This window comes from Syngnathus floridae, chromosome 15 (genome assembly GCF_059516105.1).
Source record: "Syngnathus floridae isolate MCC-2025c chromosome 15, RoL_Sflo_1.0, whole genome shotgun sequence".
Taxonomy (NCBI): Eukaryota; Metazoa; Chordata; class Actinopteri; order Syngnathiformes; family Syngnathidae; genus Syngnathus; species Syngnathus floridae.
The window spans coordinates 9,371,494-9,387,817 of record NC_142427.1 but is presented as its reverse complement, the minus strand read 5'-3'; the positions used below and the strand labels follow the sequence as shown (position 1 = coordinate 9,387,817).

Sequence of the window (16,324 nt, the reverse complement as noted above, 5' to 3'; positions counted from 1 at the left end):
TGGCTGAGAAGACAGATGACGCGCCGGTATCGTTTGCAGTCTCTTCCGGCTTCCGGGACTTCCGGTGCTGCTTGTGTTTGTGTACGTTACTGCTCCGCCGCGCTGTTGCTTGGTCGTCCTGTACGAACGAGTGAGCGAGCGAACGAACGACGGACCTACAACATGGCCGCGTCGTCCAGCGACGACGTGAGGAAGGAGCTGACCTGCGCCATTTGCCTGGACTTTTTCAAAGACCCGGTCATCCTCAAGTGTGGACACAATTTCTGCCGTGTCTGCATCTCCATGCACTGGGACCAAAATGGCTTCGACTACAGCTACCAGTGCCCGCAGTGTCGAACGGTAAACACTTTGTTTTTTAATTGGCGTGGTAAATCGGCTGTTATGTCGTTGCGTCGCGCTTTGAATTTTGTATCCGTGCCATGTGCTAGCTGGCGTTCTTTAAAGCAAGCATCTTCAAAGAGATTCCTTCCTTTCTAACGTGTTTTTGTTTTTTTTTGGGGGGGGGGGGGGGCAACTTCATTCATACAGTTCCCCAAGTAGATAAACATTGGTTGCACTTCTTCTAAATGTTCCCTTCAGGTGTTCACCAAGAGGACTTTCACTAAGAACTACCTGGTACAGAACCTAGTAGCCAAGATGGACAGCTTGGATTGCTTGGGTTCGAACTCAAGTCAGAGCCCTGCCAAGGTGAAAGACGAGTGCGAGCTGCATGGCGAGGAGCTCAAGTTGTTCTGCCACGAGGACAACAAGCGGATCTGCGTGGTGTGTCGTGAGTCACGCGCACACAGGTGAAATGTTACCCCACAGACGCGAGACTGAAATCTTGGTCACGGGAAAGTTGATGACCATTTTGAATTTTAGGTATCACAAGATGTGTCCAGTCTCAGAGGTTGTGGATAATTTGAAGGTACATTTTTATTTCTCTCTTTTTTCGAGTGATGTAATCTCTACAGTCGGCTATTTTTTTTTTCGTTTCAGGGGGAGTTGAGAAAGCGTCTGAGGGATCTCAACATTTACAAGGCGGACTGCGTCAAAGTCATGACCACCGACGAGCGCACCAAAAACGACATCAGGGTACGCCACGCCGAGCGTCTCCTCTGTGTGTCGGCGTTGAAACGTGTCCGCGTGCATCCTTCAGATGAAGAAGCAGCGCCTGAAGGAGAAGGTGGAGGCGGACGTGGGTGCTCTGGTTCAGTTCCTGCTGGACGAGCGTGACACGCTGCTGGACAACCTGGACGCCGAGGAGGCGGCGGCCGTGGCGTCGGTGGACGACAATCTGGAGAGCATCGGCGCTCAGGCGGCCGACGCGACGAAGCACATCGCCGACATCAACCAGCTCCTCAACGGCGACACCGGCTTCCAGGTCAGCTCCGCTCGCATTCGCTCGTGCGCGCCGCGTTACATTTTTAACAGCAAGTGCTTTTGTGTCCGTCTGACTTCAGAGCCTGGTGGACACCTTCAATAAGTAAGTTTTTCCCGTCGACCTTCTCCACCATCCTCCCGTTTTCTGACATGCTCACCATTTTGGATTTATTGTCATTGTGCGGGTGTACGTCAGAGCGTTGCACCAAACGTATGACGAGGCGAAGCCTGCCGACAGTCCCGCCGAGTTCCCCGACTTCCCTGGACCTTTCCAGCTCATCATGTGGAAGAAGATGATGCACGTTCTGCACACCAGTAAGTCACGGCACTCGACCCCCCCCCCCCAAACCGGTTTCCATTTGTGACGAAAGCCCGTCCCGCACACCCAGTGCCCCAGAACCTGACGCTGGACCCGGACACGGCGCACCCCAACCTCCTGATCTCGGACTTCGACACCAAGGTGGAGGAGCTGCGCAATCGCGGGCAGGAGCCCGATCTGCCGGTGCGCTTCACACGCTTTTGTGGCGTGCTGGCCACAGCCCAGTACTCCGGCGGGCAGCATTACTGGGAAGTGGACGTACGCGACAAGGGCGTGTGGTACCTGGGCGTCACCACCGAGGGCAGCAACCGCAAGGGCTTCGTCAGCCTCACGCCCTCGGCCGGCTACTGGAGCCTGTGCCTGCAGGACCGGCTCTACGCCAACGAGGAGGACGGCCGCGTCCCCGTGGCCGACTACTGGAACTCGCCGCGCGTCGGCGTCTACTTGGACTACGACCGCGGGCGCCTCAGTTTCTACGACGCCGTCACCATGAAGCGCCTCTACATGTTCGACACCTGCTTCGTAGAGCCCGTCTACCCCTTCTTCAGCCCCGGCAAGAACGACCCGGGCAGCCGCCTCTGTATCTGCCACTACTACTGACCAACGGCCACCGCCGGCATCCCGATCTCGAACGGCAAAGACCACTTTGATGGGGACCCGACTTAACGGGTCGCACGTTTTCATGTGAAAATCTTTGAATACTTAACATTTTCTTGAATCTTGAATTTCCCATTCCATTTCATTGTGACTTTTTAAACAAAGTCATTTTCACATTTGATTTGTTTTTGCAAAGTATTACCAGTAAGTCTTTTTTCTGTCAATTTATGATGTGCCATTTTTCCTCTTATTTTTTTTTGTAAACATTCGATTTTCCCCCAAAGCCACATTGAGTTTTGTCAATTTATGATGTGCCATTTTTCTCTCTTTTTTAAACATTTCATTTTTCCCCAAATCCACATTGAGTGCTCACAATGAGTCATTTTTGTTACTTTTAAAGGTCCAAATGTGTGTGTGTGTGTGTATAAATGCTATTTTACTTAAATTGAAGTGTGCTTTTTTTCCCAGTTGCCTCCGTGCAATATAACGTGCGACATATACTGTGATGATCTCTGTTGTAAGTTAACGTTTCAGACTCAACAGGATTAAAGAAATGAAAGAACAACATGTCCTGTTGGACTTTTTTTTCCTCCATAGTTCCATCCATCCATCCATTACAATCAAGCTTTATTGGTCAGGATCGGCAAAAAAACTTTTTTAAAGTCTCTAACCCTAAGGGAATAATACAGCGATGCTTATAACAATATTATGATAACCGTATTGATTTAACAGCAAAATTATATAAAATATTCAACTAATATATATTTAGTTAAATATTATATTAAGTTAAATAAAACAAAGGGACTTCCGGTCCGCCAGGAGGCGCCCGCCCAAATTAACGTCGAAGGAAACGTAGCGTAGAAGAAGACTCGGAAGCGGAAGAGTTCCAAAATGTCTGCACCCAAAAGCATCCCCAAAGATGCTCAGGTAATTCTGTTTTTTACCAACCATTTATTTGCGTTCACACGACGGTGTTTAATCCATTGAAGTTGTCGAATCTTTATGCAGTGTACCTCGCTGGATGGCTCGGCCACAACTTGTGTGTGTTAGCATGCCCGCTGATAACAATAGATAGCGTCTCCTCAGCACAGCCAATGCTAACTTAAAGGCTAAAGTACAAATGGTATCAGTTGTTATCACTACTTGGTTGAATGAGAAGAGGCTAGGTAACGTTATGTTCGTAAAACTAATTCAGATTTCGCGCTACAAGTATATATATCGACATTTTAAGTTCTCTCATTGACGTGCTAATGAACATATTCACCGCGCTAAACTTAATGTAGAAAATTAATAGGCCGTGTTTTAAGGTGTATTTTATATACGATTTTTTTTTAATTTTAAGGTGATATGTGTAAAATTATTTTTCTTAAAAAGAGTGCACGTGATAAAAACGAACAAAATTATAATTTTCTTTACGGTGACATCTAAAATGATTTGTTTAGGTGCATGAAAAAAAGATGGAGAAAAGTTATAAAATAATTAACAGTTGGAGAGCGCACAAACTATTTTTGAGGTGAACAGTGTATGTCGCTGCTACTGTACAATAAATATATTTTAAGTTGACTTCTAAAACCAACTGCATATTTTTTTGGGGGAACTGTTTTTGGTTTCAGCTGCTGAGTCAAATATTTGTTCCCCTCCAGGTAATGATGCAGATCCTGAAGGACATGGGGGTCACAGAGTACGAGCCCCGCGTCATCAATCAGATGTTGGAATTCACTTACAGTAAGTTGCCGCCACTGCAGAAAGATGATGCAAGCCCCACCTTGGTCACGCTTCCCGCTCTTCTCAGGGTACGTGACGAGCATTATCGAGGATGCGAAGATCTACGCCACGCACGCCAAGAAGTCCACTGTGGATGCTGACGACATTAAACTGGCCATTCAGTGCCGCATGGACCAGTCGTTTACATCGCCGCCACCCAGAGATGTGAGAAATTGTTTATTTAGATGTGTCTGCATGGTTGCTGAGGGCATTTTGCGTGTCCGTCAGTTCCTGCTGGAGGTAGCCAGACAGAAGAACCAGACACCGCTGCCCCTCATCAAACCGTACACAGGCCCCCGCCTGCCACCGGACCGCTACTGCCTGACTGCCCCCAACTATCGCCTCAAATTCCTCCCCAAGAAGGTCGGGTCGGCCGGCAGGATATCGGCACCCCGCCTCAGCGCCGTCTCCGGCCGACCGGCCACACCCACTCTTGGTGAGTCCTCGCCTACGCCTCCATGATGGAGCGTCCTATTTTTTGGGAATGTGTTGTGAGCGATTAACTAAATTGGGACGTGAATAACTCAACACCTTTTGTATTTTGAATATTCCTGGTTGGGGCATGTGTTTGGATGGGTGGGGCTAGTACTGACCAGATGCCTCTTTGTAGGAAACGCGTCGGTTCAGCAGGTGGGCGGAGCCAAGGTCGGAACGCCCGTGTCGCTGACGGGTCAAAGGTTCGCCGTGCAGATCCCGCCGCCCTCGCAGAGCGGCGGCACTAAAAGCGGTAAGACGGCATAACACCGATCGGTGCTATGTTCAACTCACGGATCGTCCTTTCCCCACAGCGTCGCACGGCACGCCCGCCACCTCCAGCGTGCTCATCAACTCGTCTCTGATGGGCTCCAAGAACATCCTCATCACCACCAACATGGGGGCTCAGAGCGCCGGCAGCGAGTCACTCAAAAGGAAACACCCGGACGACTACGACGCCGTGTGACGACACGCGCAACACATGTTGCCTCACATGTAGGATGCAAGGACACACACACAGAAGGACTCTATTTTTCACACTCTCGCTCACGACATCACAGTAACCCGCCACCCCGATACAACCTTTTTAACTCATTAATGACACAATGACATTTTTTTTTTTCACCTTTAATCCTAAAAACAATTTCAAATAAAAAAAGAAACCGTGAATGATTATGACCAAGCATTAAAGTCACTTCCTGTTTGTGGCAAAAAGTTAGCGCACACGTTGACACACATCACACGCGTCGCAAAAAAGTTAGCGCACATGCACGACTAAAACGACCACAACGACCAATCACGGCACTGCAAAGAACATGCTCCGCCTCTTTCCCTTCGGGGGCGTGGCCAACCACTGCACAGAGCCAAAAGATCAAAAGCAAACAACACAAAGAAAAAGCTGAAGTGTTTTTTTCCCCCCCTATGATGAGCTTGATGCCACAGGAAACACTTCTTACTGGCTGAATGGGATCATGGCACTCAAGAAATTTTGGGACTCTTAGAATGGGGAAAAAGGCCGAGACAGGAAACGAGGCAGAGAACGCCGCAGGACGTTCACGATTGGGGCGGGGGAATGTTGAAAGTGAGGTGGACGGTAGGCGACGCCCCCCTGCGGGTATCAACAATTCTGTACAAGATACCATCCTTACCGCATGATTGGAAAAAAAACATTAAACATTCAAAAGGATTTCAAAACAAAAGCAACGTAGCTTCCTTTTTTTTTTTTTGTTTACGTCCTTCGGAGGATAGCGTTAAGCTTCTTTGAGTAGCGCAGCAAGCCGAGGTTTGAATTGGCAAAAAATGGAAAGTCCGTTCATTTATTTTTAAAGAAAAAAAAAAAAGTTTTGGCAAACAACAGCAGATGAGGATTGCGAAGCGCCTCGCGTTTTCAATGCACCTTGCTATTTTTGGTCCAAGATCAGTTATGCCAAGATCCAAAACCTCGATTTACCGTCGTATGCAAAGAATCGCAACAAGCCGATTGGCGGAGAAGCCCGTTTGAAAATCCTTCAAATAAAATGCAAAGATGGCGGTGACGCGGCACAACACAGAGGCGACGCCCAAATTTGGTGCCGTCCGTCCGTCCGCCGGGAATGTTAACCTGTGTATGCGTGCGTGTGTGCGTTGTACATGTGCGGAGGCGCGCAGGTGGGCGGCTCGCTCCTAGCAGTCCTCATCTTTGTCGTCCACCACGCCTTTGAGACGCAGCCGGGCGAAGTCCTCGAAAACAAAGTCGTCGTCCTGGGAGACGCTGCTGAGGACAGTCGACTCTTAAGCTTAATCGTCCACGCGCACGGGCGACATCTCGACAGGTACTCACTTGGTGTCGAACTCGATCAGGTTGGTGTCGATGGGCGGGTCCGACTCCGGCGCGGCTGACATGCAGGGTAGGGCGAAGGTTAGCGAATTTGCTCAGTTGGCGGAGGGGCGGCGCACACACACTCACCTGACTGCGGACGCGACACGGGGGGGTCGGCCGGTTTCGGGTGCATGAGGATGAACGGCAGTTCCACCGACACGTCGCTGTGGAGTCAGGAGGGACATTTGGGACCATGCTCAAGTGACTCCTTCAGTAACAGAGATACACTACCCGCCACGTGAGACCACCAGCTTGACTTTGACCCTGTAGGATACCAGAATGCCCAGAACCTCCTTGTTGGTCACATCCTTGACGCTGAAATACAGGCGCACACACATGTCAGTGACAAGTGACGTGTGTGTGTGTGTGAGCGGGCGTGCACGTTACATGGTGGAGGAGGCCAGGTTGGTGTCTTCATGTTTGAGCTTCCCGTCCAGCGCCAGGCCTCGTTTCTCGCGGTTCTTGTCCAGGGTCGGCGTCAGCGTGTACACTTTGCAGAAGGTGGAGCTCGACGACACCTGGTCGCTAACACGCGCGACACACACGCTAACCCATGCTCCGATTTGTCGTTTTTTTTTTTTCCCGCGCACGTGTACTTACTCGGCCTCCAGCTGCGCCACGGGACATTTGTACTGCGCCGTGCTGAACAAACAGATGTCGGCGTACTGACGCACTGCGGGGACAAGGACACGCACACGCGGGGTCAAAGGGGAGCCCACTGCAAATCAGTTCATGTTTGCATTTTCAAATCATGTCTCGTTTTTAGATCAATTCATGCTTTTCTGTATCTGGTGCATTGAGGAAAAATATTCATTATTCACATAGTGGCAGTCTGAAAAGAAGATATGAGCAGGTCTTTGACAAGATGCGGATTTTGGAGGCTGACCTGAGATCTTGACCCTCTTGACCGTCTTGGTGGAGTTGTTGGTCACGTGCACGTTGACGCTGATGGGCTCGCCGTGGTAGTACAGCTGTCACACGCAAAGTCGTCACTCGACATGCCTCGCCTCGGCCACGTGGGCGTGTCGTGTACCTCCTTGTCCAGCGACGCCTCCAAGTGCAGCGACCTGTCCGACATCAAGAAGCTGCGAGTGGTCTCCACCATGGGCTGAGGTCCCGCCTTCTCCGGAGCGTACTGCACCTTGCGGATCACCAGACGCACAGAGTTCCTGGCGAGGAAAAGGGGAGCGTCGGAGGAGGGAGAGCGAGGCCTGGAAGGCTCATGACGGCTTCACCGAGTCAGTGAGTTGAGCGCCGGCCGCTCACCTCTTTTGGATCTTCTCCTCCATGTTCTTGGCACAGAACGCTCGGATCTCAAAGTCCACGCCGCACGCCTGCGAGAGCGCACACAAGTCACAGCAACTTCGGTTCAAACAAGATGGTAAGAAAGCAAACGTGCCTGTGCCGGCTGAACTGAAATAATATTTATTCTATTTTTCATTTTTTATCCATACAGGGGACGCCTCCAATGCCCCGCCCCCTTTTTGGATGTCACACAATTTGCCTTCAACCTCGAGTTTACCTTGCCGGTGTCTTCAGGTCCAGGCTGCAGTGTGACGGAACATGGAAGATTTTGAGGGATCTGCAACACACACACACACACATACACATTTTAGTGTTGCCTTCTCACACACACTCACAAACTCTCTCACTTACACTTCAATGACACCTTCACACACGTACACAAACCCTCTCATACACACACGGTAACGACATATAAAGGTGGGTGAGGAAAACAAAGTTTGTATTGTATGTACACACACACGCACACACACACAACATGTTGCAGCTTGTCATTGACGTACCATGTCACCAAGCCAACCACTCACGTGAACATGCACAGCCAGTGAAGTCCCCATGTGTGTGTGTGTGTACTCACAGTAAAGTAGAAAGGGTGCGCGTGCTGGCCCAACTTCTTGAGGAGCCTCTCCTGCAGTCGACTGTTAGCTTTGCGCTCATCAGGGACGGGCGGGAAGGCCTGAAACAGGAAGTGACATCACGTGAGCGCGGCTCGCCGGCCGACAAGCGCGGCAGCTTGGCGGCTACCTGGAAGGTGGAGATGTACAGGTCCTTGCGGAAGGACAGACCCAACACGTCCAAGTCCTCGCGGCCATAACGGAAGGCGCAAGTCAGTGTGACGAAGACTAAAAAAAAAAGATCAACAGCAGGAAGTGTGAGCCAGCAGCTATGAGGAAGAACTAGAAAATGCCTACCTTTCCGGTCCTTCAGGTACTCGGGATCCACCAAGATGACACCGTCTGTCCACACGGAGACAAAATGGTCACAACAGCAGCCACGAGCGAGGGTCCCAAGCGGGTCACGTGACTCACCGACTGGATCCACGTGGTCTAGGTGGTCCACGAAGTCCCGCTTGCCCAGGTAAACCGTCACCTGCGTCCAATTGCATTGTTACACTACTGAACCTTCGAGTCACCTCCAAAATACTTTCCAGTACCTTCTAGTCACCTTCCACAGAGTAACTAGAAGCTTACAATCACATTGGAGAACCCTCGAAGGAGCTTATGGCAGCATTCACCTAATGCCAGCTTTTGTAGACTCACCTTACAGTTTGGACTGGATTTCTTGAAGACTCTAAAAGAAGACGAGGAAGAAGAATGGGTGAATGGTCATTTGCCAGGAAGCGGCAGACTGAAACAGGAAGTAGCAACTTAAGGTGAGGAGATTTCGCTCTGCTGACTTTGCGCTGTTAGCTAACAGGAAAGATTTTCTGGAAACGGGAAGTCGCTCTTGGACTTTTTTTGGGGGTGGAGCCAATGCATCCGTGTTGTCACAACGACCAATGGTTTCCTTTCTCAAACCAAACAGGAAGTAGCCGCTTGTCAAAGCAGAAGTGTCACAACACATGATTTAGCTTTTTTTTAACATTATAGTCCACATTTCTTTTTTTAAACACTTTGATTCATAAGTTTAATAAATGATCTGGGGCACGGTGTGCACGACGTATGATCGATGACACAGCAGGTGGAGCAGGTGAATTTATTCCACTGAGACTTCAAAACAAATATTAAGAGTAAACACGCCGCCGGGTGTTTCTCTTAATATCGTTTCGAGCGTCTGGAGAAAATACTTTCAAGCTGCACACCAACGTTCTCCCCATCTTGTTTTTGTCGGTGTGAAAATGCACCACACGTACGCCAACAGGACAGACAGACAAACAAGCAGGCGGCTCAGGCTTTTTAAATTGATTTCTCTTCTGCTTCATTTGATCAAGACAGATGTTCAACATCCACCCAGGGAATTTGCTTCATTTCCGAAAAACACCATCCATTTGAGTTTCATGACACCTGTCGTGGCCCTTCCCTACCTTGCAATGGCAGGTAGGGGTGGGGCTACCTGAGTGGTCGCACCTGTGCTCTTAAATTGCCCTCTGTGCTCATTTATTCTCTTGGCTTGACTCCACCAGGTAACACTTTTGGGTTTTGGTCTTCATTTTTTGTTCCACTTATCTTTGATTTCCACATTTGCACCATTCGCATTCATGCCCTGCACACGCCACTGATTCTCACTCACACTTTCATAGCTTTTATATATTTTATATTGAATTATTATTGTTTGTAAAATAAACCGTATTGATTGGCCGGAACCCTTTGCGTCATTTCCCCACTGTTAGATTTGTGTTGTGACTTGCCGTCGAGGCAGTCTTTGTTACACACTTCAAAAAATACACATTAAATCAGAAATGCAACCCACGCAACGGAAAGTCAAGATGTGTTTTCCGAGTGTAGCAGAGACGCAGCTGGGGCTAGCAGCTAGTCCGCTAGCTAACCCCACCCTGCTGCGCTCGCTGCGCCGACCGACAGCGAGCTTACCGATCCCTGCGCAGAAAACACCACCGACGATCGCTTCGGTAATCAAAGACGACGAACACACGAAGATCACCGCCGCGGCTTGACGAACACTCACCCGGGCCAATGGCGTGATGCTAATTAGCCCGTAGCGGCTAGCCCGCTAGCTCACCTCGTACTCGCCTTGTCGCCCATCTCCGCGGCCAGCGGACGTCAAGAAGGACCGGAAGAGACGAGCCCGGACTCGGTCGCTTACGTCGTTTGGCTCTAACGGATATTGTCCCCTTTTCTTTTTTCAGTAGTATGCCAGCGGGCGGCGTTCAACCTTCCATTCGCCTCGGCGAACCGCTAAGCGGGTATGCTAATTTTATTTAGCGCCGCCTCAGTTTGCTGCTACTTCCGCGAGGACTGCTGCGCTGTTTGCTTCGCTCGCTTGCCGCTGTCGTTTGCGCGCGCGCGCGCGTGCCCTCCCCTACATTTTTTCGTGCGTGCCGCGGTTGCAGATGATCACGTTGTCAAACGCAGCGCACGCGCACGACATCAACACGAATTGGCGTGCGCGTGCGGTAGCATTGGTGTGCAAAGTAGCGGAACCAAATAGAGTGGTGCATAGAGATGCGACTCTAATTTGTTTCGTGACCGCGCTCATATCTCAAAACACTCCAATTATTTTCGCCATTGAAATCGATGGAAATGAAATTATTTCGTTAAAAAAAAAAAGTTAAACTCCTTCCGTCCCTTATTTTGCTAATTTCTCAAGACGTAAAATCATATTGTGAAATCATATCGTGCGATGCATAGTGGTATCAAGCAGTTTGGTTGTGTCTGGTGTTGCGGAACGGTGTGTCGTTTCAGGTTGTGTGCAATGTAGTGTTGAGTTTTGCAATATTTTGTTGTGTACTAGTGCAATGAGTAGTGTGTATTGTTGTGAGTACTTGTGTATATAATGCATTGGTGTGTATTGCTTGTCATGTGTAGTCAGGTATGTTAGAGATTTGTAATTACGTGTTGAGAATTGTGTGTAGCAAAAACACTATTTTAGTGTTCTTGGAATGGCAGAATTGTGTATTGCTGACTATTGTAAGTATAGTGAGTAATGTAGTCTTGCATGGTGTAGCGTATTTTTATTAGCTTTTAAAAAGTCAACATACAAATCCTATGCAATATGATGAATAAAAAAAAAATAAAAATAAAAAAAAGGGATGTCTTCACAGAAAGGGTTCCGCCACCTCAGATGCGGATGGCGTACGAGTCAGAGTGCGTGACGTAGCGGACCCAGCGCTGGGCGGGTCCGCGATGCTGCGTGGGCGCCAGCCTCAGGAAGCGCACGTGGAGACCGCTGGCAGTTACTTTGGGCAGCTCGAAGGTCATACCCACCGGACCGACCTCCATTGTGGAGGCGGAGCTTAGGCCGGGAATGTCCAGCTAAGGGAAAAGCAATATTGAATGTGGCAATATGCACATAATACGGAGAGATCTTATCTTTTTTTTGGAAAAACAAAAGTGGCACTCGAGGGCTCTCTTTTGCGAACCTTGAAGCTGGCCGACAGCTGCGTCCCCCCGGGAAAGCGCGGAATCTTCCAGATGACAGCTCGGTTGTGCGGCTGCAGCTCAGCGCTCTGGTCGGGACTGCTGAGCTCCTGCGACAAACTGACGGAATAATTTGTCAATCAAATAAGTGTCCTCAAATGTTTGGACTCATTCAAATTGGCTTACCTGATGCAGCCTTTGGGTACGCGGACGCTGGCGCTCACGTTGACCGCCGAGCTGCACGCACACACACAACCCAGTGATGTCATCACAACAAGCAACGTGTTTTTGTGTATTTGTGTTTTTGACCTTTTGGGCGGCAAGTTGCAGCGTAGCTTGAAGAACATCAGCAGCCTGTGAGGCAAACAACAGGAAGTGGCCGTCAGCGCCTAACCTCTGATTTCCTGTCTGTCGTCCCTTGACACGGGAGGGCCGCATCCTACGTGTGCCCTTTTCCGTTACTTCTGTCGATGAGCTTTGCTTTTTGCCATTGACAGCCTTTTTTGAAATGTTTTTTTTAACTTGCATTGACAAAAGAGTTAGGCAACACTTGAGTTCTTTAGAGTGACATAGTTAACCTCAAAATGACTTGAAGGTTGCTTTAGTCAATTGTTTACCTTCCTGCGTTGTCTTTCTCAATGGTGGGAAAGAGTCGGAAGGGCGGGGCTAAGGGCAAACGGTCGGCCAGTCGGTACTGCATGACGCTTTGCTTCACAGGGGGTCAAAGGTCAACACGGTGAGACGTGTCATGCTAGTGTGGGCAGACCTCACCTCTCCCTGGCTGGGGCTGAGTCGCAGGATGCGGTGGGCCTCAAAGTCGTCCAGTCGGACCGCCGGGTGGAAGGCGCACTCGTCCACGCGGACCGCCCCGCCGTAACCTGGTCGGGGGAAAGCCGTTGACGCGCTTCCTCTTTGCTCGGCGCAAACGGGTCAAAGGGCGGCGGGCGAGCTGACCTGCGAGATGCGAGCTGCCCACGCTGAGGTCCTCGTTGAGGCCGATGCGGATCTCTGCCCCAGAGCAGCGTGACATTAGTGGACTTGCTTGGCGATCACCAAGGTTTTTGCCATTCCCCGTCGCCCCACTCACCCGAGCAACCGGGCAGGAAACACTTGACCTTGACCTCGCCCTCCACCTCCGCCTTCATCGGCATGCCCTACACAGCACACACGCTCAGTACGTGCACGCTCAGCCCTGACTCTGTGGCGCTCTCCACTCACGTTGGAGCTCATGACGACAGACATCCTTTCTACGACGTCCACAAAGATCTCGCTTTTCCCTCCCTACATGTGCAGAAGTAGGGCTCCAATCAAATCTTACATTTTCTGAACCTGTTTTGAAGGCAGTACCTGCAAAGGCCTGGTGGCAGCAGAACTGGGCGCCACTTTGCTCTGCTGCGTGTCAGCTCCAAACTGTGGTGGGACAAGAACGACGAGAACATGGAGGCAAGGAAGGGGGGGGTCGGCGTTGATGCACGCATGAGCGCCCACGTACCAGCCCCACATTGGCGAGGTCCAACAAGCTGAAGGGTCGTGACGACTGCGCCTCCGTCTGGATGAAGTTCTTCAAGACGTCACAGGATGTGGACTGGACGTAGCCGTAATCCTGCAGGCAACATCGGCAGATGATTAACTGCATTTACTGTATGTATATGACTCACCAGCATCTCATCCAGAAGTTCGTAGATGAGCGCAAAGTTCATCTGCACCGTCTTCTCCGACAGAGCGCCACAGTAATCTTTGATGAGGGCAGCCAACCTGCCAACGGACGCACACCTTCACTCCCTGCCGGTTGCCATGGTTATGCACCGCACCTGTTGAGGAAGTCGATGACGGCGAAGGGAGAGGAGTCTGCTGCGGTGGTGGTAGCGACCAGGTACAGTCCTCCCTGCCACACGTGCACGAAGTGGATGTTTCTGTGCGTCTGTGGACATTAAACAAGATTGCATAGTCCCCACCAATGTCGTGAACACGTGCAAAGACAGGTTACCATGACAACAGGAGGTTGGTCTCCAGTCAATGCTGTAACTTTGTCATAAAAAAGGCCGACGGCGTCACTCCCGATCTCTCCTCGGACTGCGGGGTGGGGGCGGAGTCAAGGCGACAAGTGGGTAGAGAGAAACCGACAGAGTTTATTAAGGGTTGCAGAGCAGATGAAAGGCGTTTGGAAAATGTTCATGTTCGCTGAGAGCCAGAAAACTCCAACGTGGAGTTCAGATCAAAAATAAAGAGTAGTCTGAAATGAACTCCTGCTTGAACCCCTAATGAACTCAAAGTTTTTCTAATCCCAGTTTATTTTCTTTCAGTTAACCGAGATGGTACCGACCTAGCTCCAAGGTGATGAAGAAGATGACAGTAGGTCAGTTGTGGACAAAAGTGCAAAGCTATAGATGCCATGAAAGTTTTGTTCAACAAAATGACCCCCCAAAAATGAGTATGTCTTGAAGGATACAATCTTTATAGACGAGGCGGTCGCCTTTGGATGACAAGATGAAAACCTGCGAGATCATTCTGCAGCTGAAACACACTCACCTCCACAAAACTAAACACACCCAAACAAAGATTAACATTACAACATTAGTGATAATTACGTCCATTTACGCCTGCTTCACTTACCGATTGCGGGCTTGACACACACAAAATGAATGCAAATTAAGGTAATCATTTTAGGCTTATCGTGTTTTGAACGGGGCGTCAACAGTCACTTAGATACATTAAATAAAATAAGCGACCAAAACGAACGGTGTTGTTGACATATCGATTAGAAGAAGTCGACACATCCCACAGCACCATCTAGCGAGCAGGCGGACCTCTGGTTTTATTTTGTACAATTAGTTCAAATGTAAACCCATCTTAAAATTAGCTCTACATTTTTAATAGTTTTAAATTAACATTTACATGTACGCCTTTACGTGGATAGAATTGAAAACCCTGAATGGTAGTAACAGTACATACCTCCAAACAGCAGGTGGCAGGAAGCGCGAACCTTAACCCGGAAGTCATCCCCGTTCTGTGATGCTGAGAATCCCCAACTTCTCTTACAATGAAGTGAGTTTTTTACCATTCTTTTTGTATTAGGTACAATCTACCATACGTGTTTATTATATGTAAATAGTTTTGTGTGCGTAGTTCGTGTTTGACTGTTTTGCTGTCGCGTTTTATTGGTGGTCGATTAACCGGCTAGCCAGTGGTAGCAGAAAGACGAGCTGGCGAGATAAATCAACAAATAACGTCACTTTTGAGCATCGCTCACACGTTGCTACTCAATTTAGTTGTCTACAAACCCAGCTAAAATACTAAAGCATGGTTGACAAAATGGGCCATCACAGAACCTAGAGGATTAATTTTTGTCTTTTTTTAGTCCACTGACCAAAATAAAGCTGATCAATGAGCTCAATGAGCGGGAAGCTAACCTGGGGATCAATGAGAAGGCTTCTTGGCACAGCGAGTACAAGGACAGCGCCTGGGTATTTATAGGTAAGAAGAGCCTAATGATAAAAGTCCGAGAACGTCAGCAGCATCTCACTGTCTTCTTGTTCCCTGCAGGAGGTTTCCCGTACGAACTGAGCGAAGGCGACGTCATCTGCGTCTTCTCGCAGTACGTCATATGCATTCCTGTATTTTTAGATCCCACGCCGGCACGTGCTCTGACGGTTTTGTCCCATTAGATATGGTGAGATCGTCAACATCAATCTGGTGCGAGACAAGAAGACGGGCAAGTCCAAAGGCTTCTGCTTCCTGTGCTACGAGGACCAGAGGAGCACCATCTTGGCGGTGGACAACTTAAACGGCATCAAGGTGAGCGAATTAAATTAGTAAGTGGAAGGGACCGTTGTCAACTGAATGGGTTGAATCGAGGAGTGACCGAGCCCACTTTGTCAGATCAAAGGTCGCACCATCCGTGTGGACCACGTCCGGGACTATCGCCCGCCCAAAGACCACGAAGACATTGATGACATAACGCGGCAACTCAGGGAAGAAGGATGCGCTCCCTCCATCAACCACGAACCGCCTTCCTCCCCGTCACCCGAGGAAGTCGTCATCCCCACCAAGAAGAGCAAGAAAGGTAAGCTCATGTCCTCTTTATGTTGGTGTGTGTATTTCCCGACATGAGGGTCACGGCTGCTATTTCCTTTACGTGCAGATAAGAAAGAGAAGAAGAAGAAGGAGAAAAAGAAAAAGAAGAAAGCTAGCCGAGAATCGTCATCATCATCATCCTCCTCTGCTTCTCCTCCTCCTCCTCCTGTTGCTGCCATTCGAGTGAAAGAGGAGAAAGAAGACAGCGTCTATGACAAGTACAACCACAAGAGGGCGCCTGTCAAGGAGGACAGGGGGAATGGAGAGAAGAGGCGAGGAGATGATGAGAGAAGAAAAGGAAACGAGGAAAAAAGGAGACGAGGAGATGACGAAGAGAGAAGGCGAGGAGACGACGATAGGAGACGACGAGACGAGGAGAGAAGACGGCGAGACGACGAGAGGTATAGAAGGTGACCGTGGTGGATTTCCGGAATCTTCTCGTTCATTGTACCAACTGTTTGGGCTTATAAATTGTCTCTGTTTATTTGATGTTTAAATGATTAAAATTGTGATGACCAAGTACTATTTGTCTTGTTTGGC

The 16,324-nt window shown here is 49.4% G+C and overlaps 5 protein-coding genes across 9 annotated transcripts; 3 read left to right on the top strand and 2 right to left on the bottom strand.

Annotated features, from left to right (window-relative positions):
• The first annotated feature begins 37 nt into the window (after positions 1–37).
• Positions 38–2,843, top strand: trim47 (tripartite motif containing 47). The gene is made up of 8 exons (XM_088399142.1): positions 38–339; positions 580–788; positions 862–907; positions 979–1,074; positions 1,139–1,363; positions 1,443–1,465; positions 1,559–1,677; positions 1,752–2,843. The coding sequence occupies exons 1-8, from the start codon at positions 163–165 to the stop codon at positions 2,279–2,281; spliced, it is 1,425 nt and encodes a 474-aa protein (XP_088255268.1). The 5' UTR covers positions 38–162; the 3' UTR covers positions 2,282–2,843.
• A 250-nt stretch (positions 2,844–3,093) lies between these two features.
• taf9 (TAF9 RNA polymerase II, TATA box binding protein (TBP)-associated factor) lies at positions 3,094–5,194 on the top strand. 2 transcript variants are annotated; one of them, XM_088399151.1, is made up of 6 exons: positions 3,094–3,205; positions 3,922–4,003; positions 4,071–4,207; positions 4,271–4,478; positions 4,653–4,769; positions 4,831–5,194. In XM_088399151.1, the coding sequence occupies exons 1-6, from the start codon at positions 3,170–3,172 to the stop codon at positions 4,980–4,982; spliced, it is 732 nt and encodes a 243-aa protein (XP_088255277.1). In that variant the 5' UTR covers positions 3,094–3,169; the 3' UTR covers positions 4,983–5,194. The 2 variants fall into 2 exon arrangements, with proteins under 2 accessions (XP_088255277.1, XP_088255276.1); XM_088399150.1 differs by having other exon boundaries at positions 4,071–4,478.
• A 652-nt stretch (positions 5,195–5,846) lies between these two features.
• LOC148386475 (arrestin red cell) lies at positions 5,847–10,689 on the bottom strand. Of its 2 annotated transcripts, none has more exons than XM_088399147.1 (16): positions 10,353–10,689; positions 8,936–8,966; positions 8,705–8,765; positions 8,588–8,632; positions 8,421–8,518; positions 8,254–8,352; positions 7,897–7,956; positions 7,641–7,708; positions 7,408–7,543; positions 7,261–7,345; positions 6,975–7,047; positions 6,762–6,899; positions 6,606–6,689; positions 6,462–6,538; positions 6,336–6,390; positions 5,847–6,266 (listed from the first exon to the last, which is right to left on the bottom strand). In XM_088399147.1, the coding sequence occupies exons 1-16, from the start codon at positions 10,373–10,375 to the stop codon at positions 6,179–6,181; spliced, it is 1,221 nt and encodes a 406-aa protein (XP_088255273.1). In that variant the 5' UTR covers positions 10,376–10,689; the 3' UTR covers positions 5,847–6,178. The 2 variants fall into 2 exon arrangements, with proteins under 2 accessions (XP_088255273.1, XP_088255272.1); XM_088399146.1 differs by having other exon boundaries at positions 5,847–6,269; positions 10,353–10,688.
• rbmx2 (RNA binding motif protein X-linked 2) lies at positions 9,027–16,306 on the top strand. Of its 2 annotated transcripts, XM_088399149.1 has the most exons (10): positions 9,027–9,048; positions 13,051–13,351; positions 13,432–13,583; positions 14,014–14,066; positions 14,673–14,755; positions 15,069–15,184; positions 15,254–15,305; positions 15,376–15,505; positions 15,590–15,773; positions 15,852–16,306. In XM_088399149.1, the coding sequence occupies exons 5-10, from the start codon at positions 14,751–14,753 to the stop codon at positions 16,196–16,198; spliced, it is 834 nt and encodes a 277-aa protein (XP_088255275.1). In that variant the 5' UTR covers positions 9,027–9,048; positions 13,051–13,351; positions 13,432–13,583; positions 14,014–14,066; positions 14,673–14,750; the 3' UTR covers positions 16,199–16,306. The 2 variants fall into 2 exon arrangements, with proteins under 2 accessions (XP_088255275.1, XP_088255274.1); XM_088399148.1 differs by lacking the exon at positions 14,014–14,066.
• ap4m1 (adaptor related protein complex 4 subunit mu 1) lies at positions 11,288–15,817 on the bottom strand. 2 transcript variants are annotated; one of them, XM_088399143.1, is made up of 16 exons: positions 14,324–15,370; positions 14,160–14,249; positions 13,698–13,783; positions 13,522–13,631; positions 13,369–13,465; positions 13,203–13,313; positions 13,058–13,120; positions 12,929–12,991; positions 12,798–12,864; positions 12,665–12,718; positions 12,482–12,588; positions 12,328–12,419; positions 12,020–12,064; positions 11,897–11,947; positions 11,713–11,830; positions 11,288–11,605 (listed from the first exon to the last, which is right to left on the bottom strand). In XM_088399143.1, the coding sequence occupies exons 2-16, from the start codon at positions 14,215–14,217 to the stop codon at positions 11,411–11,413; spliced, it is 1,317 nt and encodes a 438-aa protein (XP_088255269.1). In that variant the 5' UTR covers positions 14,218–14,249; positions 14,324–15,370; the 3' UTR covers positions 11,288–11,410. The 2 variants fall into 2 exon arrangements, with proteins under 2 accessions (XP_088255269.1, XP_088255270.1); XM_088399144.1 differs by having other exon boundaries at positions 11,431–11,605; positions 11,713–11,820; positions 14,324–15,817.
• Positions 16,307–16,324: the final 18 nt, after the last annotated feature.